The sequence below is a fragment of the Gloeophyllum trabeum genome (assembly GCF_000344685.1).
Source record: "Gloeophyllum trabeum ATCC 11539 unplaced genomic scaffold GLOTRscaffold_00002, whole genome shotgun sequence".
Lineage (NCBI taxonomy): Eukaryota > Fungi > Basidiomycota > Agaricomycetes > Gloeophyllales > Gloeophyllaceae > Gloeophyllum > Gloeophyllum trabeum.
The window spans coordinates 405,964-427,455 of record NW_006920411.1 but is presented as its reverse complement, the minus strand read 5'-3'; the positions used below and the strand labels follow the sequence as shown (position 1 = coordinate 427,455).

At 54.4% G+C, this 21,492-nt stretch overlaps 11 protein-coding genes across 11 annotated transcripts; 7 read left to right on the top strand and 4 right to left on the bottom strand.

Annotated features, from left to right (window-relative positions):
• Positions 1 to 136: 136 nt before the first annotated feature.
• GLOTRDRAFT_69896 (uncharacterized protein) lies at positions 137 to 1,768 on the bottom strand. Its single transcript, XM_007863834.1, has 4 exons — positions 1,744 to 1,768; positions 1,216 to 1,683; positions 462 to 1,166; positions 137 to 403 (listed from the first exon to the last, which is right to left on the bottom strand). The coding sequence occupies exons 2-3, from the start codon at positions 1,666 to 1,668 to the stop codon at positions 486 to 488; spliced, it is 1,134 nt and encodes a 377-aa protein (XP_007862025.1). The 5' UTR covers positions 1,669 to 1,683; positions 1,744 to 1,768; the 3' UTR covers positions 137 to 403; positions 462 to 485.
• Positions 1,769 to 2,069: 301 nt separating this feature from the next.
• On the top strand, positions 2,070 to 4,458 carry GLOTRDRAFT_135906 (uncharacterized protein). The gene is made up of 4 exons (XM_007863833.1): positions 2,070 to 2,441; positions 2,499 to 2,601; positions 2,652 to 3,161; positions 3,213 to 4,458. Exons 1-4 carry the CDS (start codon positions 2,098 to 2,100, stop codon positions 4,362 to 4,364), a joined length of 2,109 nt encoding a protein of 702 aa, XP_007862024.1. The 5' UTR covers positions 2,070 to 2,097; the 3' UTR covers positions 4,365 to 4,458.
• A 186-nt stretch (positions 4,459 to 4,644) lies between these two features.
• On the top strand, positions 4,645 to 5,629 carry GLOTRDRAFT_54445 (uncharacterized protein). The gene is made up of 5 exons (XM_007863640.1): positions 4,645 to 4,926; positions 4,980 to 5,037; positions 5,099 to 5,203; positions 5,266 to 5,335; positions 5,397 to 5,629. Exons 1-5 carry the CDS (start codon positions 4,683 to 4,685, stop codon positions 5,469 to 5,471), a joined length of 552 nt encoding a protein of 183 aa, XP_007861831.1. The 5' UTR covers positions 4,645 to 4,682; the 3' UTR covers positions 5,472 to 5,629.
• Positions 5,630 to 5,789: 160 nt separating this feature from the next.
• On the top strand, positions 5,790 to 6,665 carry GLOTRDRAFT_125213 (uncharacterized protein; the record flags this gene model as incomplete). Its single annotated transcript, XM_007863832.1, has 5 exons — positions 5,790 to 6,072; positions 6,126 to 6,183; positions 6,248 to 6,349; positions 6,416 to 6,485; positions 6,570 to 6,665. The coding sequence occupies 5 exons, from the start codon at positions 5,790 to 5,792 to the stop codon at positions 6,663 to 6,665; spliced, it is 609 nt and encodes a 202-aa protein (XP_007862023.1).
• Positions 6,666 to 6,797: 132 nt separating this feature from the next.
• GLOTRDRAFT_33333 (uncharacterized protein) lies at positions 6,798 to 7,629 on the bottom strand (the record flags this gene model as incomplete). The annotated part of the gene is made up of 5 exons (XM_007863499.1): positions 6,798 to 6,894; positions 6,999 to 7,188; positions 7,251 to 7,356; positions 7,413 to 7,477; positions 7,533 to 7,629. Coding segments are annotated over 5 exons (555 nt in total), but the record flags the coding sequence as incomplete, so codon positions are not given.
• A 602-nt stretch (positions 7,630 to 8,231) lies between these two features.
• Positions 8,232 to 12,886, top strand: GLOTRDRAFT_135903 (uncharacterized protein). The gene is made up of 10 exons (XM_007863831.1): positions 8,232 to 8,277; positions 8,345 to 8,682; positions 8,757 to 9,933; positions 9,990 to 10,537; positions 10,611 to 10,727; positions 10,796 to 11,106; positions 11,160 to 11,562; positions 11,620 to 11,815; positions 11,870 to 12,228; positions 12,308 to 12,886. Exons 2-10 carry the CDS (start codon positions 8,557 to 8,559, stop codon positions 12,749 to 12,751), a joined length of 3,681 nt encoding a protein of 1,226 aa, XP_007862022.1. The 5' UTR covers positions 8,232 to 8,277; positions 8,345 to 8,556; the 3' UTR covers positions 12,752 to 12,886.
• An 85-nt stretch (positions 12,887 to 12,971) lies between these two features.
• Positions 12,972 to 16,038, top strand: GLOTRDRAFT_135902 (TPR-like protein; the record flags this gene model as incomplete). The annotated part of the gene is made up of 2 exons (XM_007863830.1): positions 12,972 to 14,954; positions 15,009 to 16,038. The coding sequence occupies 2 exons, from the start codon at positions 12,972 to 12,974 to the stop codon at positions 15,753 to 15,755; spliced, it is 2,730 nt and encodes a 909-aa protein (XP_007862021.1). The 3' UTR covers positions 15,756 to 16,038.
• Positions 16,017 to 16,828, bottom strand: GLOTRDRAFT_125209 (uncharacterized protein; the record flags this gene model as incomplete). Its single annotated transcript, XM_007863829.1, has 6 exons — positions 16,017 to 16,190; positions 16,249 to 16,315; positions 16,369 to 16,535; positions 16,582 to 16,608; positions 16,667 to 16,673; positions 16,740 to 16,828. The coding sequence occupies 6 exons, from the start codon at positions 16,826 to 16,828 to the stop codon at positions 16,017 to 16,019; spliced, it is 531 nt and encodes a 176-aa protein (XP_007862020.1).
• Positions 16,829 to 17,269: 441 nt separating this feature from the next.
• Positions 17,270 to 18,066, bottom strand: GLOTRDRAFT_69883 (uncharacterized protein; the record flags this gene model as incomplete). The annotated part of the gene is made up of 4 exons (XM_007863828.1): positions 17,270 to 17,498; positions 17,570 to 17,625; positions 17,678 to 17,689; positions 17,757 to 18,066. The coding sequence occupies 3 exons, from the start codon at positions 18,064 to 18,066 to the stop codon at positions 17,615 to 17,617; spliced, it is 333 nt and encodes a 110-aa protein (XP_007862019.1). The 3' UTR covers positions 17,270 to 17,498; positions 17,570 to 17,614.
• Positions 18,067 to 18,194: 128 nt separating this feature from the next.
• Positions 18,195 to 19,560, top strand: GLOTRDRAFT_135900 (aspartate-semialdehyde dehydrogenase). The gene is made up of 2 exons (XM_007863827.1): positions 18,195 to 18,527; positions 18,584 to 19,560. Exons 1-2 carry the CDS (start codon positions 18,242 to 18,244, stop codon positions 19,405 to 19,407), a joined length of 1,110 nt encoding a protein of 369 aa, XP_007862018.1. The 5' UTR covers positions 18,195 to 18,241; the 3' UTR covers positions 19,408 to 19,560.
• A 183-nt stretch (positions 19,561 to 19,743) lies between these two features.
• Positions 19,744 to 20,877, top strand: GLOTRDRAFT_69878 (uncharacterized protein; the record flags this gene model as incomplete). The annotated part of the gene is made up of 6 exons (XM_007863826.1): positions 19,744 to 19,910; positions 19,968 to 20,087; positions 20,149 to 20,254; positions 20,306 to 20,448; positions 20,500 to 20,620; positions 20,673 to 20,877. Coding segments are annotated over 6 exons (862 nt in total), but the record flags the coding sequence as incomplete, so codon positions are not given.
• Positions 20,878 to 21,492: the final 615 nt, after the last annotated feature.

The window sequence follows — 21,492 nt, the reverse complement described above, 5'->3', positions numbered from 1 at the left end:
CGAAGACGTCCGCAGGCGCGTCGCGTTGCATGCACGTGTACAGGCAGATCATTCAGCAGATGCACGGCGCCCACTGGGACCCACAACGCCTGAACTGACAGGGCAGATCATTGGAAGTAAAGAATTATATTAGGTAGCAAGAATCCGAGTGATACACAGGAATAGGACGTGAAGGTATCCGCTTGTCCACCTACGTAACGTACAACAATCTGAACAACCGATTGAGACCCGTAATAAAAACGAGAGGTATCGCACAGTTGGCCGTAGCAGATTGACAAAGGAAAGGAGGAATGTTGAACTAAGAACATATAAGCAATATATACGCAGATAACATATTAGCGGGCTCGTGGGAGGCACCAGCGGCCTCTTGTGTATACCGTGAAGGAGGTAGGTGTCGCGACATCTGAGGCTAGGATGAGTACATGTATCGTGGCGTAACAAAGCACTGTAGAATAGCCTACCGTCTGGGCTAGCAGATTCCGTCACTACGTCGTCTTCGTTTTCTTCCTCTGCGGCGCTTCCTCATTCACAGCCATCACAACAGTCGCGTCCTGCCCAAGCTTCGACTTGCTGGGCGCCGCTCTACTCCTCGGCTTCATCGACCCCTTCACGCTCTTCACGTTCGGCTTCGCTGACGACGTCGACACCACGGACATCGCGTCCTCGTTGTCGGACTTTGTTCCCTGCTCTTTCGTCTGAGCCAATGCCTTGGGCCTGGGCTTACGGACGGATTTATGTGACTTGACAGACGCGGCATCGCTGTCTATGTCCATGTCTTCGTCTTTTTTCTTCCGAGGCCTGCCAGGCTTACGTTTGGGCTGATCGGATGATGGCTTTGCCTTGCCCTTTGACTTGTCGACCACGCTGCCGGCGGCACTCCCCTCCTTCTCCCGTAGTTCTCCTGCAAGACTATCATTGGTCCCATCGCTCTCAGCATCGCTCGCGCTCCGCATTTCTTGGTCTTCCTTGTCCCTAGTGGACCGACGACGTTTCCTGAGTCGTCCCGGGCTATAATTGTCCGCAATACGTGACCGAGGGGACGACGTCGGCGTTGACGCGCGGGGTAACTGGGAGCGGATGCCGTGGCAGTTCAGCTTGTAGCAGGAAATGAGCTTGTCGTCAGTGGGGGTTGAGTCTGCGCGGAATCTCGCGCGTTTAATGTCCGTCTTTTACCGGTCAGACTAGGGAAGTGATACATAGTCGGAATCTCCGTACCGTGTGTTTCCCCTCGTAGCACCAGCCATCCGGCGGGCCCATGTCGCCATCCCCTTCCACAGTCTTTCCGCAGCAGCCCCACAGTGTCTCGTAGCCGCCTGTACCTGCAGCGGCACGTCCTTTGCCCTTCGCACCAACCCTCTCGACCTCGGCACTATCATCATCGTGCGCTATCAAGCAGCTCCGATCGTCGTTCTCGACCTCGGTGTAGTCTTTATGACACCGTACGCAGTGCAGAAGCGGCGGCGGGGTCAATTCCGAAAAGAACGTATGGAGAGACGAGACAATCGACGGCTCCGAAGCGGGTATGCGTTTCAGCGTGTACGCGTGCAGAGTCTTCGGCGGGACAGAGGATATGAGAGATAAGAGCGCGTCCGTGTCCACGCTCGTCGACGCGATGGCGTCTTCCACCACCTCCGGCGACGGAAGCACCTGCGCGCCGTCGTTGTCCATGCGTTTCGGCGATTCCTGGTGAGCACCGTGAGCGACGGACGCTGCCTCGGACGGCGAGGGTGTGCGCAACTGCACCGGTGTAGTCTCCGGCGGCTCCCCGGGCGGCGCTGGCGCCTGTTTCTTTCCAAATATTAGTCCGAATACCATGTCGCGGTTGTGAAGTGATAGGGGATCGCGGCGGCGGCGGGGAAAGATATAGCGGAAGAAGAGAGCAGCGCGATTGCAGCAAGGCTTGGGCCCGCACGTGGTCCATGCGTGGGAACCGCGCCTCGCGTCAATAGCGCGTCGGTCACGGAGCGTCACGCTATTGTCACGAAGAACCGTCACACAATTGGATGCCCATTTATAGGCGACCACATACAATGGCTGCTGAGACGCGGTTGCTTTGCTCTTTGGCCCGCTTGGACGCCACTCAACAGGCTAGCGACAATGGAGGAGATACAGGAACCCAACAGGGCTGACCTGGTGAAGCCGCCCCCGCGGTTCCCTCCGTTCCCCAAGCCTCCGGAAGGCGTGACTATCATACCTTTCAAGGACTTCAAGCCGAGTGGTATACAGATACGTATCGCGGGCGAAGGTCAGGTGGAGATCGACGGGCTGGGTATACCTACGGTCGAGCTGCGCGTCAAGCACGATGGAACTGATGGACATGGCAAGAAGCGGAAGAAGAAGAAGAAGAACAATGCGTTCGCCGGCGGTCCTGGAAACCTCCAGAGGCCTTGGTGGGAGGTCTGGGAAGAAGGCGAAGCTCTGCGCTGCGGATATTATGACTTGTGAGCATCGAGACCTAACCAGCAGGAGGACACAGTCTGATCTCACGATCTACGTAGGGAGACGTCCATATCCGAACGGATCTTCCTAGCATCCCACGACTTCATTCAGGGCAGACCGTGGCCTCAGGTCAACGAGGGTCTCCGTAACCTCTGGGACCAGGTACGCTTGCTTCCACTCGACCTTCAGCGTTCCCAAACTTATGATCGCAGTTCAGATTGTACGTCGGTCTCATGTCTCACCCTGTCCAACCTCCGTCCAAGAAACGAGTGAGAGCCATCATCCAAGCCGGAGGGATCGACGACCCAGATGAAGATGACGAGGGCGAGTACTCCGACGAGGATGTTATGCCCAACGCCGTTCCGCCACCTAACGCAGTCGACGACGAGGACCTCGACGACCCCGATGCCAAAGATCCCATGCAAGAGCTGGAGGAAATTACTGCGGAGCGACTGTTGAAAGAGCGCCAGGAGAAAACCGAGCAGCAGCGGGAGGACAGGATGGCTAGTTTCATCCGCGATCCGAACACCAATATTCGTATCTTCCTCTCATCTTACTTCAGGGACCAAGGCCTTATATGGTCCGAGCCTCGTTGCCGCGATGCGCCTCTCCTCCTCTTGTTCTGGCTCAAGTATATGCTACGGAGTCGTGCCTTAGACGCTTCTGTCGACGGCGAAGATATAATTAAAAACGCGAAAGGAGCCATCGAAGCCGCCGAGATAGTAAGAAATGCTATTTCCACGTATCAGAGTTGTAATGACTTTCATTGACAGGCTAAGCGGGAACTCCCTGCGACCCACAAGATCGCCCACGCATTGCCCTGTCAATTCAGCCGCGGTTCTCGAGAGCTCTGGGGAACAAGGTGCATAACATGGGAAGACATGGAAAATCAGTACGGCGGGAAGAACACCAGCATGACCGCCGCCGCCACCTTCGCCTCCTCGGAAGACGACGACCAGGACGCGAAACGGCGCAAGCTCGACATGGACGAAATGGACGAGGAGCAGCGGTTCAAGAAGGAATTGGCGGACAGCGGCGTCGAGCTTCTCGACGCTAGTAACGACGTTCACATGCACAACGATGCAGCGAAGAGAACTGCGCTACAGGATAACGTGGATCCCGAGAACGCCAAGGTAGCTGCCGATGAGCCCGCTCCATCTTCTGGTTGGGGCGACATCTCTTCATGGGGCGATGGTGGTCAGGCGTATGTGTCTCCGTCCGTCGCGGGCGTTGAAGGCCTCAGTGACTGGGGAAAGCCCGTTGCAAAGCCGGTCAGTGCGCCCTGGGGAATGGCGGACGAGAAGACGACCGAGCCTGCCAACCCTCCGGACTCGCTGTCGAACCCCTGGGACCAGAACGACCCTGCTAACAAGTCCGACTGGGACATCGGACCAAAGGACTGCCTGCTCGCGGTGCTGGGTCCAACGGTCTTCCCGCTCGTGTTTGACACGGGTGTGGTGGAATGGAGTACCAGGCGCATTGTGCGCGTGGAGCCTCCCGCGGCGTCGACCGTGGACTTGTCGGGCTTGACTCCCTCTGAAGTCGTGGAAGAAGACTTGAATGCGAGGCTAGGCAAGGTAGTCATGGCTCCGTGGCCTGGTTGGGACAAACACGAGAAGTCTGACATCACCAGACCGGTCATACTGCCCAAGTCCAAGGGCAAGGTAATCATGCCGGGCGATGCTCAGGCAGATGAAAGCAGCGGCAATGTCAAGGCTCATAACCCGGTTGAGGATGAGATTACGGTTCTCGTAGACCCGGCTGGTCTGGATAAGCTGGTCATTGGTATGGGCCTTGGGGCGACGTGGATCCAGATTGTACCGCAGGACGAGACTGAGGCTGCGAAGAGGCGTTCGCGACCTGGTCAGTATTGGTACATGGAACAGATGATGCACGTTCTTCCTAGCTTCCATACCGAGGCCTGAGGAGGCCTGAGGGTTGACCCCAGATGTGGCTTTGCACCTGCTTGATTTCTCTGAATTGTACTATAGTCTCCCCTTACGTGGAAGCACTTATGGCGACGTGCAATATATTTTGCATTTGAATCGATCCAATAATGCATTGGTTTTGCGCTCTATTTACATGAAGGTCCAGGCATACTTGAACGGGGAATCCTCGGGGAATTGATAATGATATACCTAATCAGAGGCACGTGTTTATCTCTTTTGAAATTTGATGCCCGGCGGCGGCTGGCGGGGGTTTCTCGACGCGATGCATTTCATGAGATTTCATGATCACTCTCAATGAAGCCGCCCACCCTGGTCTCCCTTGAGGACGCGTCCAAGATCCCCGGAAATGTCTCGCCAGAAGTGAAGCAGGCCGCAGCAAGTTGGCTGAACCTGTTCTTCTCCCGGAATGCCGATACACCTGCGTTTGCGGACAGTGTGGGGAAGCGCCTGAAGCTGACCGAGGTCTCCATTAATCCCAAAGCGGATGAGCCAGGAAAGACAGAGTGTAAGGTGGTATGCGAGATCACTGTTTCATCTGGTATGTCTCAGGCATTGTGGGATGGAGCGTACCGTAATCTTCTCGCGGGGCAGATATGCTCAATGGTCTTGGGAGTTTGCACGGTGGATGCTCTGCATATCTCATTGATGAGTGAGGCTATTTCACTCCAGCCAGTCCATTCCGGAGTGTTCTGACACGACTTCGCCTGCAGCTGCTCGTCTCTGCCACTCGCCGCGTACTCGCTCGTAACCGGCGGCACAGGGTCTCCCGGAGTATCGCAGTCGCTCAACGTCGTATACCATGCACCTGCCCTGCTGTGAGCTCAACGTGCTACGTTAATTCTGAAGATGCCTTACGCCCGTTTTTGGATCTATCCAGAGGAGACAAGCTGAGGATCGTCAGTACGACCATTGCTGTCGGCTCTCGGATTATGTCTGCTCGCTGTGAGGTCAGTATCATGTTACCTCCCTTCAGCCACTGACACATATGGGTGACTAACGTTCCCATAGATTTGGAATGACACGCACCATCGCCTGGTTTCATCGGGCGTGCATATCAAGATGGAGCCATCCTCCAAACTATAACTACCGGGCTTCGTGGTCTTGTCGATACAGGGCATGTAGGGGGGTTTCTTGGTTAATTATGCTGTTTCTATATTCTGTGGTACTACATAGGCAATCTGGACAAGTGGGTTGTGTAATAGCGGTCTAAACCGCTGAGTCCATGTCCACGACCGCGGAGCTTGAATCTATCTGTGAATGCCTTCTCGATCACTCAATGCAACAGCAACATCATGTCCGCCGATGGTCTTGGGAAGCTTGCGTCTCTCTCAGAGTGCGAAGACGTCGACTTGATCTTGCATACGCTGCATTGCATTGAGCCACCCGGCGACTGAGAGCGCCATGTCGAACACGTCGAAATCGTCTGAAACGATGTCCGCGTCCTGGACTCGTGCTCTGCCCAAGGCGCGATACTATGACTCGAGGAAGATCAAGTCGAACATATCGCTGGATGACCTGCAGCTCAACCTCAATATCCTCCAGCACTTTGTCAACGAGGGTCATGTCTTTGCGAACTTCGTGGGCCAGAGGTTCGACATCACAGACATGAACGTGTACGATCGAGAGGTGGGGGAGGCCAAGACGAAGGAGGCGGTTGTGGTAGTTGAGATCACGGTCGACAAAGGTAAAGTCCTACTTATCTGAAGCGAATGGGAGACATTAATTGTGTGAGAGCAGATATGTCCAATCCATACGGGACACTCCATGGCGCGTGTGCTGCATACCTGGTCGACCTGTGCGTGAACCGACAATATCTGACTTACTTCCCGTGAGACTCAATAGTCCTTCTCTCACATCAGATGTACATCCATGCCCCTCATAGCGCTGGGTATCGCAATAGGAATCGACGGGTCAGGGATGTCGCAAGCAATGGACATCGTTTACCACAGCGCCGCTCCCGTGTGAGTCCCACAAGACACTCCCTCTTTTCTCCATCAATCCGAAGTCTAACGCTTCCACGACGCTAGGGGTGCACGCCTGAGAGTCGTCGCGACGACGCTCACGATTGCCGGACGCATCATGGCAGCGAGATGCGAGGTGCGCTTGTTCGACTCCCCTGTCCCGGGCCGCGCTGGGCATATTCATACTAGCATCTGTCTGACATCTGTTTGCGTTTTCTAGATTCGCAATAAGAAGAGCGGTGCACTCCTCGTGTCTGCTACCCACACCAAGGTCAACCCTTACGCGAAGAAGGCGAGTGAGAAGTCGAAACTGTAATTTTACTTGCATAGGTCCGGATTGCTGTGTACTAGTAGGTTTGCCTCCGCTCAATATCATGCTCCACGAGTGCGTTGTCTTCTATCAGAAGCAGTTTCATCCCTGTGGCGCGGGTTCTACAGTACCCGGCCGTTACTTCTCCATACCCTGCAAATACGTCCGAAGCTTGTCGAGCGCTCTATATCTGTGCGATATGCGGTTCTTGTCCTCAGGCGCCATCTCGGCATAACTTATCGCCCAAAATACCACAAGTAGGAATGTACATGTAGGAATGGAATGCGAAATGAGAAGGCATCAGCTGTGCACAAAACCCCTTGGCGATGCGCGACTTACGTCTTGCCCGTGTCCTCTGCCTGGAATATCGGGTCCCAGCCAAAGACGGCGGGCCCCCGCGCCGGGACGATTGTGCCTTCCGTGCGGCCCTCGAAGAGGAGCGGCTCGGTTTCTGGGCCGGCGCTGTACGCGAACGTGCAGAGGGCCCACGCTTCTTTCGTGGGGAAGCCCTCGAGAAGCGTGTTCAGGCCTGGAGAGGTGGGCTGGGCGTAAGGTGGGGAGGGAAGGACGGCTGGAGCGGTGGGGACGCACCGTCATGCCCGAGTTCTTTCATGAAGTGTTTGATGTAAGGCCCTGGGAGGCCATTCAGGGCTTTGAAACACAGCGCAGTGTCTTCGGTGATGCAGGGGCCCCCTAGCTTATCGTGGTTGTGATATGAACGGGGAAGACGCGGGAATGGTTGGAATGGCGTACGAGCTCAGCGGCGCGTTTGCATTTGGCTACGGCCACTTCTTGCGTGGTTCCCTGGACTTCTGGAACTGTAATGGGAGATTATGAGAATGGAAGTAGGGATAAATGGGAAGGCGAACTTACTATCGAGGTCTCGCGAATCTATTTCGATGGCTTGTCCCTGCGCCAGGATTGCTCGAACTTCTTTGAGCTTGTTGGCGTTGCCTGTCACGAATACTACAAGCCCACTGTCAGACAGATATCGGTGTTCCTCCCTGTGGACATCGTACCCAGCTTTTTGGACATTGTGCGGAGATGGGTGAAGTGATAAACGCGATCCTGTGATGTGATTTGACGGTCCTTGACTGGATTTTATACTACACTGGCTATTCGAGTCACAGTTCTTGTCCAAGTTCAACCTGTCCGATCTCCTGAATCAGAACAAGTCATTATCGGGTCTCCGCGGTTTGCTGAAAGACGCCCGCTTTGGGTTAGTCGATCTTTTCAGATACTACACTAGGGCGTAATGACATTCGATGTTACCGTGTAACTCAGAATTGTTATATCAATACAAGCACAAAGTCTGCCGCTTATGCACACAAATGAGCACAGCCCATGGAGGTACTTACATAGCTTCTTTGACAAACAATACGGACTTCATGGATGACTTGCCTCAATTATTTAGATGATTTCGTTGTGGCAGAACCCTAAACTAGGGCTACAGCACTACCTATTCCAGTCGTCTATGGCACGACCTCCAGCCAGCGCACAGCGCTCGCCTATTCTCCATCAATTGTCCCGTACTTTCCTTTGGTTTTCTCTGATTTCTACCTTCGGCCTAGGCGCTGGTATGATCATACGTCGTCCATAGCACTCGCCCAACCTCCAAGTGCGTTTCACAGTCGTAATACAGCGTAAATCGATCGAATAATCCACGTGCGCTGGCTGGCCAAAAGTACTCTGATCGTGCCGTCATCCGTGCCTGCGACTGGCAGCTGAGGGCCTCGAGGACGTCTTAGGCAGCGTCGAGCACTCACACGCTTCCATTCCCTCGATATCCCCGGCCTGCGCGACAGCCAATAAACCTGCTCATCTTCCTTCCCTCCTGATACCGACCACACTCTCCTTTGCTCTCTTTCGAACTTTCCACGACTGGGCGACCGCAGTGATGCCCGAGTACGTCTATGCGCTCCACGATTTCGCCCCGGAGCACGACGACGAGGTCCCGTTCCGCGCTGGTGAGCGGATAGAAGTGCTGGAGAAGGATGACTTATATGGGGACGGCTGGTGGCAGGTGAGTCTCCGTCGTACGAGTTCTAGGAACGGGCGAAGGGATCAATCATGGACGAATCTATATATTCCCTGTAGGGTCGAAATCTCGCGGGTCAGACGGGTCTTTTCCCTCAAAGCTATACCACCCCTGCTCCTCCCGCTGCTTCCGTGTCTCCTCCGCACTCATCGGCGGCGCCTCCAGCGCCAGCGCCAGCCACTGGCAGCAGCTCCGCCCTGCAAACACTATCAGAAGAGCCCGAATCGACCGCGGCCAGCCCTCCTGCTACGACAAACGGTAACCACACAAGGGCGGCCAGCCAGGGCGAGGAAGTTATGCGGGCAACTATGACAGATGTGCAGCAGGCTATCGAGCAGCTGGGCCGGAGCGATCGGGACGGTGCGCGCAGCTTCAGCTTCGCGAGTACGCGCGAGGGCGACGTCACTGATCGAGAAAGCGAGAGCGAGGCAATGCTGGAGTCCGATGCAGAGGGGGAGAACTGGCACAAGGACGCGCGGCAGAGGCTGGCGGAGCAGGCGAGAAGGGCGAACGAGCGGGCTGCAGCGGCTGAAGCTGCTCAGCTGGAGAGCCTGCGTGCGTCGGGCCCGCCGATTGAAGCTGAGATGAGTGATGAGAGCGAGGACGAGGACGAGGGCTCTCCGGACCTCCGGCGGCACTCGCACATCACAGAGGAGGACGAGGAAGATACGGGTCCAGCGATCATGGCTATTATCGCGAATTCAGTTGCAGAAGAAGCTCCTAGCATGTCATCCCACGAACTTTATCTCCCCCCGACAGACGAGAATGAGGCTCAAACTGCTACAGCTAGAAGGACGTCATTCCCGGTTATATACCCCCCTATCCAGGCTTCAACAAGTGCAGAGAACGTTGCTCCTCCAACACCTACGTCCCCCATGTCGTCACCCTTGCTTATCCACAAGGAACCGTCGACGAACCGGTTGTCTGTTGAAAGCAAGACTGCTCAGAGTTCCACCACCGCTATAGTATCCACCTCCGCAACAATGCGGGACGTCACACCCGGCCTTCCTTCGCCATCCGCCTCGTCCATCCAGATGCCGCAACCGCAGACGATTGTTGTGACTTCTGCACCTGCGATGCCACCTGCCCAGCATGCAGAACCCCCGGAGTTAGCTCCCACGTCGGACGAATTGCTCAAGAAGCCCTCCTCGCATCCCACAGATTGGACAGTGGAAGAAGTTGTTGAATGGCTCAAATCGAAAGGGTTTGACCAGACTGTATGCGACAAGTTCATCGGTAAGCTTCACCTTAAGGTACACTAAACACTAATTTATCTATTGCCCTCTTTTTAGAGCAAGAGATTACCGGAGATGTCCTCCTCGAACTAGATGCTAACCTGCTCAAGTCAGAGATCGGGATCGCCGCTTTTGGGAAGCGCGTCCGGATAGCCAACGCTATCCAGGAGCTACGCCGCCCTCCGTCTATAGTCTACTCTGACCATCAGCCATCGAACATCATCACGCAAGCCTCGCCCTCACAGCCCTCACAAGGCTTCTCCCACTCTCGTTCACATTCTTATTCACACTCTCACTCCCACTCGATTCAGAGCTCGGCGCAGAGCGTCGGCCGGAGCCCGACTACGCCGGCCACAGCCAACACGATGAGCACTGCGCCCGAATCCGCTGGTTTCTCATCCATGATCGGCAGCGACAGCGGCACCGGCGAGTTCACGCTGCCTAGTCCCGATGCTCGACAGAGCACGAAGGAGTTCCTGGAATCTCGCAGGGAGTCGGCAAGATCCAATTTAAACGCGACTGCCGATCAGGATCAGACGAAATTTGGGCTAGGGCTCGCGGTTCCTGGAGAGCCCAATGGGGCGGAGACGAATGGCAAGTCAGCCGTGAGTTTTGTACTATCTGTGGTGTTTGGATGCTGATATCCTGACTCGGTGATACTTGGGCGATTTGGACTAGAAGAACCGTCCGCCGCAACTTACATTATCGCCGAGTGATGGTGCGCTGGCCGCGAAGGCTGCATCGGCCGAGCAGCTGTTGGAAGGCCGGGATGAAGATCGGGCTGCCATGAGCGAGGTATGGAATAGGCTGCATGATCGTCTGAGTCAGTCGTCTGACTGACAATGCTGTGTCTGTATTTGCAGGGTGAGACTGCACAAGCTTCTCCGACAAAGGCGAAGAAGACCGCCCGTCGCATGTTCGGTCGTTCCGTGGACTCCTCGTCCCCTCGGGAAAAGGACAAGGAGTCGTTGAAGTCGAAGGAGGGCGCTTCGCCAATGTCAGCTACGTCCAAGAGGGAATCTAGCAAGTCGGACGAACAGAGCGTCGTCAGTCGGCATAGCAAGGGCAAACGCAGCGTCGATGCAACGAAATCGACAGATCGTCTGAGCTTGTTTGGAGGCACCTTCAGTGGAACCCTGGGCAAGTCACGGAAGCCCCCTCCCAGGTACTCCTCGTACGCGTTCCTATCTGCTGCTTGCGTGCTGTCGTATTGATATCGTTCTCTAGGATCGTTGACAATGCCGACCTAACTTCCGAAAAATCTGGAAGCGGCTTCTCCAAGATCTACGGCGGGGGCAAGAAGTCTTCGGGCCGACCGTCCACCGCGGACGGGTCTACTCCTCGCCAGAGCTTCAGGGACAAACCGAAGTCAAGTCCACCGAAGGAGGGTGAGAAAAGACCTGAGCGCTTACGCAAACGCACTATCTCAAGTTCCGACGCAGTTGCTACAGCGCCGCGTGGCCTGGTGGGTAACCAACTGAAGCCCGGGCAGAGCGTCCTTGAACAGATAGGCACACCCGATCACAACGGGTGGATGCGCAAGAAGGGCGAACGCTATAACACGTGGAAACTCAGATACTTCGTGTTGAAGGGGCCGCATTTGTACTACATGCGTAGCAACAGTAAAACCGTAAGTGCTGCTTTACTTGAACGGGAATGCAGAGTGATGTCGTGGGTGGATTTTTAGGAGACCAAGCTGAAGGGCTACATCAATATCGTGGGCTATAGGGTCGTAGCAGACGAGAACGTCGACCCTGGGCGTTACGGATTCAAGATCGTGCATGATACCGAGAGGTCGCACTTCTTCAGTTCAGACGAACAACTGGTCATCCGTGAATGGATGAAAGCTCTGATGAAGGCGACCATCGGAAGGGACTATACAAGTAAGTTTACCCACGTTCCATATAGACACTAACCACATGACGCTCCATTCCCAGAACCCGTCGTTTCATCATGTAATGTTCCTACAATCCCACTCACTGTGGCGCAAGCTATGAACCCGGCCCCTCGCCCACCGTCACCCGGTGCTCGGGCCGCCACGCAGAAGGCTCTTCGCCGTGAAAACCCCAATCAGCTTTCGAGTCGTGACGCACGCATCTTGATGGGTTTGCCCTCTGCTGGGGGCACTGAGAATAAGGAGCCTGACCGTGCGAGGTTGGACTCGGTCTTCGCAGATGACGCGAGCCTGTCGAATGGCGCCGAGCCTCACACTCCCAAGGCCATGTCACCAAAGAGCCCGGTACCTCCACGGCCATCAAGAGAGATGCGCAGGATGAGCACGCCACTATCAGGAGGGGTACGTTAGTTAATGCGACTTCTTCATAATAGCGTCCTTTCTCATGGAGTCTATTGTGCATTCGTCTGATGCACTTTAGGCCGGAGACATCGATCAAGAGCTAGTTGACTGGGCCAATTCACATTTGCCACAAAATCTCCATATTACAGGCTCGGCAGGCTCGCTGTACGGCGGTCTTGCGCTCCTGAGGCTGGCTGAGTCGATCAAGGGGAAGCCGTCGTCTCCTCCCGTGCCTGATTCTGCATTCCCGACCAATCCGAGTGATGACAAACTGGACGGGCTGTTTAGGCTCTTCGACTTCTTGCTCGATAACGACGTGAAGATGGGTACCGTGAGTATCAACGACATTCGTCAGGGTAAACGGGACAAGGTTGTCCAGCTTCTGAAAGCGCTGAAGGCTTGGGAAGACAAGAGAAAAATCCTAGCGCAGTCCATCAGCAATCCTGTTGTACCTTCAGGGGCATTCATGGCAATGGGCGGGCCAGCGGGACCGGGAGGATTATCATGGGGTTACAGTGCATAGACAGGGACTTCTTCGTTTTCAATAGTTGCTACCGGACATGCGTTATAATCTCAAAGATCTGTATTTAGCTCTAATCCTGTGTATACTCGGACTTTGCAGCATGCGTACCTTGCAAATTTTGACTGTTGTTTCCTATCGATAACAGCAGCTAGCCATTCCGAATACAACGTCAAGTTTCGGGATTAGCCGAGACGCACCTCTTCCTAGGACCGCTGCCATTATGGAAACTCAGCTAGTAGAAGCGATTGAAAAATCTTTACTGACGGGTCAATGGATAGACCCTGGCTCAGGTCATGAAACACTTCCCCATATTGATGTGATCAAGAGCGTTGTCGAAGGATCTTTCTCTCATGCCCTGAAATCACCCACCGCCGGCCGCGTATTCGCTTTACGGCCCATCAAAACTTCGGACATAGTCGATGGCCCTATTTCCTCCTGGCTTGACCTCCCTGAAGCGCAGGATATAGAAACTGAAGTTCTTAGACTAGGTTATGCAGTAGCATGTCTCCATGCCTTCCTACAAGCCAACTGGACCGGCCCAGACCTTCAAGTACAGTATGCGGATTTCCTACCTTTCTCACCTGAAACTGCAGAAGCAGCAACTGAAGAGCTGCTGGATCGCAAGGCCGTCTCAGAGCTCTCGTATGGCGGTGAGCCCGCTTACCATCTGGCTAGAGGTCCCCTCTTCCTCCGCTTCGCTCAAATCTTATTGGCTTTGCCTTATTCCCGCTGCTCGACGGCCCCATGGTGGAGTTTACGCACCTGGCTAGTGCATCAGCAGGTTCTCGACGAGCCTGTTGCTGTTCCGGACAGTGTCTTCTCATCGCTTCATCCTCTGATTCCAGCGGTATCGTCCGACCGTGATCTGCTGGGCCAACTGCATCTGGAACAAGGCCTGCTCGAGCATCGTCTCTCAAATAACAAATCAGCGGCAGATTATTTTGCCCGTGCTGCTCGAGCTACCGGGCTTGAGTACGAACTTAGCGGCGCCCTCGGGAGACGCACGCGGTTCCAGCAGAGCGACGTCAGTCAACTCGTGCTACTGGCAGAGAGTCGACCCCGAGGGGAGTCTCCCCCGAGGGAATCAAATTCCGCCATCGCCTCGAAGGATGCGAGGGAGCCGGATGGCCCATCTGCCGGTGCCACCAAGCTTCCCGAATCGCTGGCTCTCAACGATGATACATTATTGGAACAAACCAAGTTTACTTCGTCACAAGCTGCTGATGGGTCTATCACCTCCCGTCTTGGGCATCTTGACCCCGCTGCTCAACCTGCGCTTCACCCACTCGACCAATGCATCCTGCTGTCGTTGTGTCTGAACGTCAAAAATACGTCGCCCGCGCACGGCTTGACGAACGAGGAAATGTCCGCTTTCGTCAATCGTGTGATCGCACATCCAGCTAATTGGTCGGTGCACACCATGGCGCTTCTACTCCGCTCGCGCCTCGAAGCCACCAGGACTCGCACCGTCGAGAGGTCTACCTTGCAATTGCAGGCATTAGTGGACCAAATGCCCACGGCTGATTCATCCGTATCGGAGAGACTCCTATATATCCACGACATCCCTTTACCAAGCCGGTGGGAATTGGAACGCGAGCTCGCTCTGCAATACATTTCCCTCGGAGTAACCAAATCAGCACTAGCAATCTTCGAACGTCTAGAAATGTGGGAAGAGGTGGTCAAGTGTTGGCAGTCAATGGAGAGGCCGGATAAGGGCGTCGCGATTGTCCGGGATCTCCTGGAGGGCCGCAAGGCCGAAGCCGATGTCGTGCTCTCTCGAGGCAAGGAGAGCACCAGCCACCGGAGAGGATTTTTGGATGCGGCGCGAGAGGCCAAGCTGTGGTGCCTGTTGGGCGACCTAGAGCCTGCCAACGCTATCAACCATTATAATCGTGCATGGTCGATCTCCGGGGAGAAATCCGGGAGGGCAATGCGCTCATTGGGCGGATACCACTTTTCGCGAGGGGAATACGCGCGAGCAATATCCTGCCTCCGCCGTGCGGTGGCGATTAATCCGCTATTACACCGATCCTGGTTTGTATTAGGCTGTGCTTGCATACGAGAAGAAGACTGGGAGACGGCACGGCAAGCGTTTTCGCGCTGCGTCGCAATCGACGACGAGGATGGTGAGAGTTGGAATAATCTCGCTAGCGTCTACCTGCGTATGGAAGAGGCGGGGCAAAAGCCAGTTGCCAATGATGAGGTGGGCTGTATAGACGATCCATACACGTGTTTACGTTAACGTCGTATCGGACAGGATGCCGAAAGGGATATGGGCGCCCCAGCAGACGAGGAAAAGCCTGCACCCAGCGTGCCGTTCTCGAACAAAATGCTCGCTTTTAGGGCCCTCAAACAGGGCATCAAGTACCGTTATGACGATTGGCGCATGTGGTACAATTATATGATCGTCTCGATGGACGTCGGAGAGCTCTCAGAGGCATGCCGGGCGCTCGGTCGGATTGTTGAAGAGAGGGCCGGGAAAGATGGCGCAAAATGCGTTGATGAAGTCGTCCTAGAACGACTTGTAGACGCCGTCACCCGTGACCCTACAGATGTCCAGGCTGGGGCTACGGGTGGGCAAGATGTTGCCGCTGCTCATGCTGCCACCAGCGGCCTATTTCGCATCCTTATGGACCTCTTCGAGCGCACGATTTTGCCCCGCGTATCCTCGTTTCGTATATTCCGGGCCTACGCCAAGCTTTTGACTTGGCAGTCCCGGTGGGAAGAGGCTCTTAAGGCGTATTTGGACAGCTACCGATGTAGCACCGCTGGAACGATAGAGAAGGGAGAAACGGATGTGGGAAAGTGGCGCGAAGCCGTGGGCGAAGTCGAGGAGATTGTGGATCTGTTGAGAAACTTCGGACCTCGGGTTGACGGATCCAAGTGGCAGTTGCAGGCGCGGAGCATCGTTCGGACGTTCATTGGGAGAACGAAAGATTTTGAAGACGAGCCCGAATGGGAACGATTGACGAGCTTGCTGGAAGAGTTGCGTAAGGAGGATTAGGGGTTGGACCGCGGTGTAGGTCGGCGCCGATTTGTGTGCGACATTAAAGTATCCGTGATGTCCATACGAAATCCATGTGAGAATTAAAGAAGTACTGTAAAGTCCCTGACCCCGAGACGGTGGTAGGCACATGACGTAGGCAGGGACATGAGGGGAAGTGCAGATAAGTGGCATGGGCGCTTTGTACACAGCAGTAGTAACGGAGTGTTCTATAGTCGGGTCGGTGATGTCCAGATTTATGTGCGTGATGGGGTCGGCAATCTAGACCGCGGAAGTCCAATTCAATGCTCTTGCCATGCGATTTAGTGTCAAGGTTGTCAAAATTTCAGTCACGGTGGCAAGCGCGGAGTGCTTCAGTGTCATTCGCGCGTAGTATTCCACCTCTGGCGGGGCGACTTCCCATGTCGCTACTACGTTCCGACTGCTGTCGACGCACTGCGGATAGATGAAGACGTTGCTATGGAACAATATAGCCGCAGAACGTGCCACTTACCTCCATCCTGTTCTGAGAAATCCTCCACTTGAAATCCTTGCCGTTCTGTGCTGTAAAATATCGAGATCTTCACGGCGTCAGCGGCGTGGATGTCTCGGAAGAAGATGAATATTAACATACGTGCTGCCGTCTTTCTTCTGGCGTAGCGAATTCAGCATGGGTTGCGTCGGACCATTGCCATAGACAAGATAGCCAGGAGACTTGGCTGGACCAAAGTAGAGATATGAATTACTGGGGCCCATAATGTCAGGATGTAGCTGCGCCCATTCCGGCTCTCTGGATAGCGTCTAATACCATATCAGCCGATGGGCAGGAAATCGGATAGGTACGCACCATTATGAGGTTAGGGTTCTGCTCGAACTAAAAAATACAGACACATAAGCCATAGGTCGAGTGTCGAGTACGAGGACGCAGTTACCTCAGACCTGTATTATAGCCGCGCGAAATGAGACATACGTCCATCATGCCCTAGGCTATCGTGAGCCACTCACACGGAGAACGCGAAATGACCCTCCAAATCCTCGAACGAATTTTCGAAGGGGTCTTCACCGTACTGAAGGAGGACGTAGGAGGAGGTCATGGTAGAAAAGCAAGGGACGGGGAAAACAGATGAAGTGAGACGCCATTGATAGTCCTGGACACCCTTTACATGGTACAAGGACTCGGAAGCGCACAACCGAAGTGCCGCCACAGCCACAGTCCCGCGTGCCATCCACGAGGTCGCACACACGTGGCGGCCATCTAGATAAGAAATTTCGCGAAGCGCGCTGTAACGTACGCCGGAAAGGCACCGTTCTCAACGGTTTCAGGCTCGTACCGTAACGCGCTGGACGACGGCCTCGCAAGTGTGAGCGTTCACCACGCATGGCGCAGGTCCCGTTGTAACCGGCCGTTCTTGTTCTCAGCGTACCCCGCGCGCTTCACATTCAAGCTTCACTTCAAGCTTCAGGTTCTGAATGCGTCTGAATCCACATCTTGAGAAGCAGTGATTTCGGTAACTCACAGAAAGTCTCCATCAGCGCATGAACGATCGATTGGTAGAGATTACGGATCCGAACGATCTATGTCAAGTGTTACTCTGACTTACAAGGCAGCGTCATGAATACTCGACGGTTGCTTTACCAGGCAAGGTACCTGGGCACTCAGGGCGCCCCACCTAATGCAAATATACGCATTTCTTATTCGCGACCCTCGACCGCAGTTGTCACGTTGGCCCTTGAATGATGACAAGAATCGAGGTCAAATAGAACCTGAAACATGCAGAGGTTGTGTTAGCACGACATACGACAAATCGTAAGGCTCTAATATCCAGAGAACGTACGGGACATGGAGTGGAGAACTGTCTCTCTCTCGCACGCCCCGCGGATTAGTCGTACACTATGAGGGAAGGTTAGTCATCCGATCGCTCTCTACGTAAAGTCCGTTATACCATGTACGATACCTGCGCAAATCAGCGCAAAGCGGATCAATCACTATACGGGGTAACTGGCGAAATAGTCGCGGCTCACCAAAAAATAGTGTCCACGTCAATATGAAAGAGAAGATGTTGTCCTGGCCTGGGTTCACGAGCTCCCAAAGACCTCCAGGGACATATTTCGCTGGTCGTCCCTTGCAATTAATGACATATATGCACGCAGAGGTCACCAGAGTGGACGCGATGAACAGCGCGAAGCCGAGCCAGTTCTGTAGGCCCAGTATTCCGGCAGTCGCACCAGCAAGGCAGGCCGAAAGGAACTTGACGGTCAACAAAGCACTATTGTGCTTGATATTTGGCAGATAAATCCGCTGCGCCGCCGCATCTGCGTTGGGCGCCGACATCGTCGTTGACGGGGAGGGCGAAGGTCAAGTTCAGGCTGTTCTATACGACGCGCCTCGGCGGAGTACATTGATGAAATTCCCACGATCCTCGTAAGGATTATCCAGCTGTGGCGGGAACCATTCAGTGCAGCATTTCTCTCCCTCGTACCCCTTGCACGGTCCACCCGCGCTGGCCATGCTCCCCGATCGTCAAGTTAAAGTCGGCGTGCTGGGTGCGACGGGCACTGTCGGGCAGCGATTTATCTCCCTGCTGGCGAATCATCCGTTTTTCGTGGTAGCTGCCTTGGGTGCCTCGGAGAGATCTGCGGGAAAGCCGTATGCGAAAGCAGTCAACTGGAAACAAACAGTGCCGATACCCAGCGCCGTCCGCGAACTCGTCGTCCAGCCGTGCAAGCCCGAACACTTCCAGGATTGCACGGTGGTGTTCTCGGGCTTGGATGCAGATGCAGCCGGAGATATCGGTGAGTGAAACCTTTCTACTCCGTCGACATATATTTACATCAAGGATTGTATCCAGAGGCTGCGTTCAGGGCTGCTGAGCTGATCGTATTTTCGAATGCGAAGAACTACCGGAGGGACCCACATGTGCCTCTGATCGTCCCCCTCGTAAACCCCTCCCACCTCTCCATCATACCCCAACAACGAGCCCTGCATTCGCCACCTCTTAAGAAAGGATTCATCGTCACGAATGCAAACTGCTCCACGACAGGCGTCGTGATCCCTCTTGCAGCCATGGAGAAGGCCTTTGGCCCGATCGAATCATGCATAATCACTACAATGCAAGCCATCTCCGGTGCGGGCTACCCAGGTGTAGCCAGCCTGGATATTGTCGACAACGTCGTGCCCTACATTAGCGGGGAGGAAGAAAAGATCGAGTGGGAGACGCTCAAGATCCTCGGCGGGATCACGGAAACCGATGACGGCAAGAAGGCGTTCGACATGCACGCGCGGCACCCACTACGCCTGTCCGCCTCCTGCAACCGTGTGCCGGTCATTGACGGTCACACCGAGTGTGTCTCTGTTCGCTTTGCGCGGCGACCCCCGCCGAGCCCCCAGCAGGTCCGCGAGGCGCTGGCGGCGTACACGTCCGATGCGCTCTCATTGGGGTGCCCGTCGGCCCCACGGCATACGATATTCGTGCACGAGGAGCCCGACCGGCCGCAACCTCGGCTTGACAGAGACTACCAGAACGGAGCGGGCGTCTCGGTGGGGCGAGTGAGGCAATGTCGGGTGCTGGACATCAAGTTTGTGGTTCTGTCGAATAACGTCTGCATCGGGGCGGCGACGAGTAGCATCATCAACGCAGAGATTGCTATCGCAAGAGGGGTTATTCAGGTTTAGACATCCGTACATTATTCATAGGGAAGACATCGCATTTGATACATTGTACAAGTTATTATGTTGCAAGGACCGCTCACCACACTGCTAATTTGAACTGGTCTGCTTTGCGCATTACAGTATCTATTCGCTATGTTGCCCATTATGACTTGCGTGCCGCTGGAGGATGAGTCGTGGAGATTGTATTATATCCTCTTGTGGCCCCATGCCAGAGGAACATGCGATGGGTATACTGATCGTGTCCAAAAGTTGAATACCCTGTCAGTCTATAGCTACATCTTCGCGCAGCTGTCCAACTTCAAGTTCTCGGCCCTAACCGAGTGCCATTCCTCCCGAAGTTATGGCGGCAGCGGTAGCATCCAGCTCCACCTCAGAGCAAGCTGCTCTCAAAGCAGCAACATTCCAGCGACTGCACCCACGAATATACCTGGAACGGTTTCTTGCTGAAAATGTCCGACCGGACGGTCGGAATGTTGACCAGTGGCGCGACGTCACCGTGAACGTCGGTGAGTGAGCGCGTTTCGTCCACACATTCCTGGTTAGCTGCTGAGGAGGGAAGACAGGATCTATTACGACCGCAGATGGGTCTTCGTTGGTGCGAGTTGGGGACACGACGATCGTCTGCGGGGTGAAGGCGGAGATTGCTGAACCTGAGCTCGACTACCCTGAGGAAGGGTACATCGGTACGTTACTTGAGATTTATGAACAACGCATCACGCTTAAAGCTATATGTTGCGTTATCAGTACCCAATCTTGACCTCCCAGCCATATGCTCTCCTCGATTTAAGCCGGGTCCTCCGAGCGAGGAAGCTCAAGTCCTCTCGGACAGGCTGAACGAAGCATTTCTCGCGTAAGACCCTTCAACTTCTAGTAGTAGTACCCCAAGTTGACGCTAGAGCAGCTCGGGAATTGTCGACACATCTTCGTTGAGCATCCGCAGCGGTAAAGCAGTTTGGGTGCTATACATCGACGCGACATGCATCAACTACGACGGAAATGCCTTCGACGCAGCTTTGATTGCGATGGTTGCGGCGCTTAGGAATAGTGGGTTTTGGTTTGCGTCTGACATACTAATTCATACTAATGTGTCTACAGCTCGTCTCCCGAGGGCCACATACGACGAAGATACAGGTCGAACCATCTGCTCCCGGAAGGAAAGTATACCGCTTCGGGTGAACAGTTCGCCACTGTCAATGTCCTTTGGTATCTTCGAATCGTAGGTCCCATCGTCTCTAAGCTCCCATACCGTCGTCCTCACTGTCACGCAGATCCCATCTTTTAGCGGATCCCACGTCCTTCGAGGAACCACTGTTGGATACCACAGTAACAGTAGTACTGAAGGAAGGTGGTACGTTGGTGTCCGCGATTCAAGTGGGCCTTGGAGGGACAGGCTCGCAAGATGTTCTCATGTCATGTATTGCCGCCGCTAAAAGACGCCTCGCTGAAGTGGGCAGCCAATTCTATCTTTCATAAACTACACACCAGCCAGTACCGTGAAAATATGCGCAATTAAGTCGGCAAGCAATAGAAAGTACAGTAGGTTACAAGGCACGTGACTACTATGTGATCCGCATACACTGTAGGTTACGTTATATACAGCATAATAATAGTGAAGTCACACGGCGGGCAAAGCAGGTGTCCTTTTTCCGGACGGCAGGAAAAAGGACACTATGTCCTTTCACGGCGACCATCAGTGGGTCAGGAAGTAAATCTGTCACGATTGCGTCATGGTCGTGACAATGGGTCACGCAGTCTGCATTTATAATATGAAAAACCCTCGGACGCTCAGTTTTACAAAGCGAAGCATGCCATATGACCCGATAGGTGACTTTCCGTCCATATTCGGACCTTAGGCTCCCACCCGAGACTCCGAGAGTAATGTGACTGTTACAAGCAAGTCACCCATTACTGGGTCTGCTTGAGCAACTTCAAGTACAAGTCCGTCTCATCATCTGATACTGCAGCAGTGGTGCCATCCGGTAGGAGATATGTGCAAGCCTTCGCCAGCGACTATTCATGGCCGATGCATCCTTGATTTTGCCGGTCAAACGACTGCTCCGACATATCTGCCTCAGCATCGTATAGTCG

Coding starts and splice junctions, on each gene's coding strand:
- GLOTRDRAFT_69896 (XM_007863834.1), bottom strand. CDS start 1,668: ATGGACAACGACGGCGCGCAGGTGCTTCCGTCGCCGGAGGTGGTGGAA. Junction 1,167..1,215: donor GCTACGAGGGGAAACACACG/GTACGGAGATTC, acceptor GACCGGTAAAAG/ACGGACATTAAACGCGCGAG.
- GLOTRDRAFT_135906 (XM_007863833.1), top strand. CDS start 2,098: ATGGAGGAGATACAGGAACCCAACAGGGCTGACCTGGTGAAGCCGCCC. Junction 2,442..2,498: donor CGCTGCGGATATTATGACTT/GTGAGCATCGAG, acceptor CGATCTACGTAG/GGAGACGTCCATATCCGAAC. Junction 3,162..3,212: donor CCATCGAAGCCGCCGAGATA/GTAAGAAATGCT, acceptor TTTCATTGACAG/GCTAAGCGGGAACTCCCTGC.
- GLOTRDRAFT_54445 (XM_007863640.1), top strand. CDS start 4,683: ATGAAGCCGCCCACCCTGGTCTCCCTTGAGGACGCGTCCAAGATCCCC. Junction 4,927..4,979: donor CGAGATCACTGTTTCATCTG/GTATGTCTCAGG, acceptor CTCGCGGGGCAG/ATATGCTCAATGGTCTTGGG. Junction 5,204..5,265: donor TACCATGCACCTGCCCTGCT/GTGAGCTCAACG, acceptor GGATCTATCCAG/AGGAGACAAGCTGAGGATCG.
- GLOTRDRAFT_135903 (XM_007863831.1), top strand. CDS start 8,557: ATGCCCGAGTACGTCTATGCGCTCCACGATTTCGCCCCGGAGCACGAC. Junction 9,934..9,989: donor TGTATGCGACAAGTTCATCG/GTAAGCTTCACC, acceptor CCCTCTTTTTAG/AGCAAGAGATTACCGGAGAT. Junction 12,229..12,307: donor GCACGCCACTATCAGGAGGG/GTACGTTAGTTA, acceptor GATGCACTTTAG/GCCGGAGACATCGATCAAGA.
- GLOTRDRAFT_135900 (XM_007863827.1), top strand. CDS start 18,242: ATGCTCCCCGATCGTCAAGTTAAAGTCGGCGTGCTGGGTGCGACGGGC. Junction 18,528..18,583: donor AGATGCAGCCGGAGATATCG/GTGAGTGAAACC, acceptor GATTGTATCCAG/AGGCTGCGTTCAGGGCTGCT.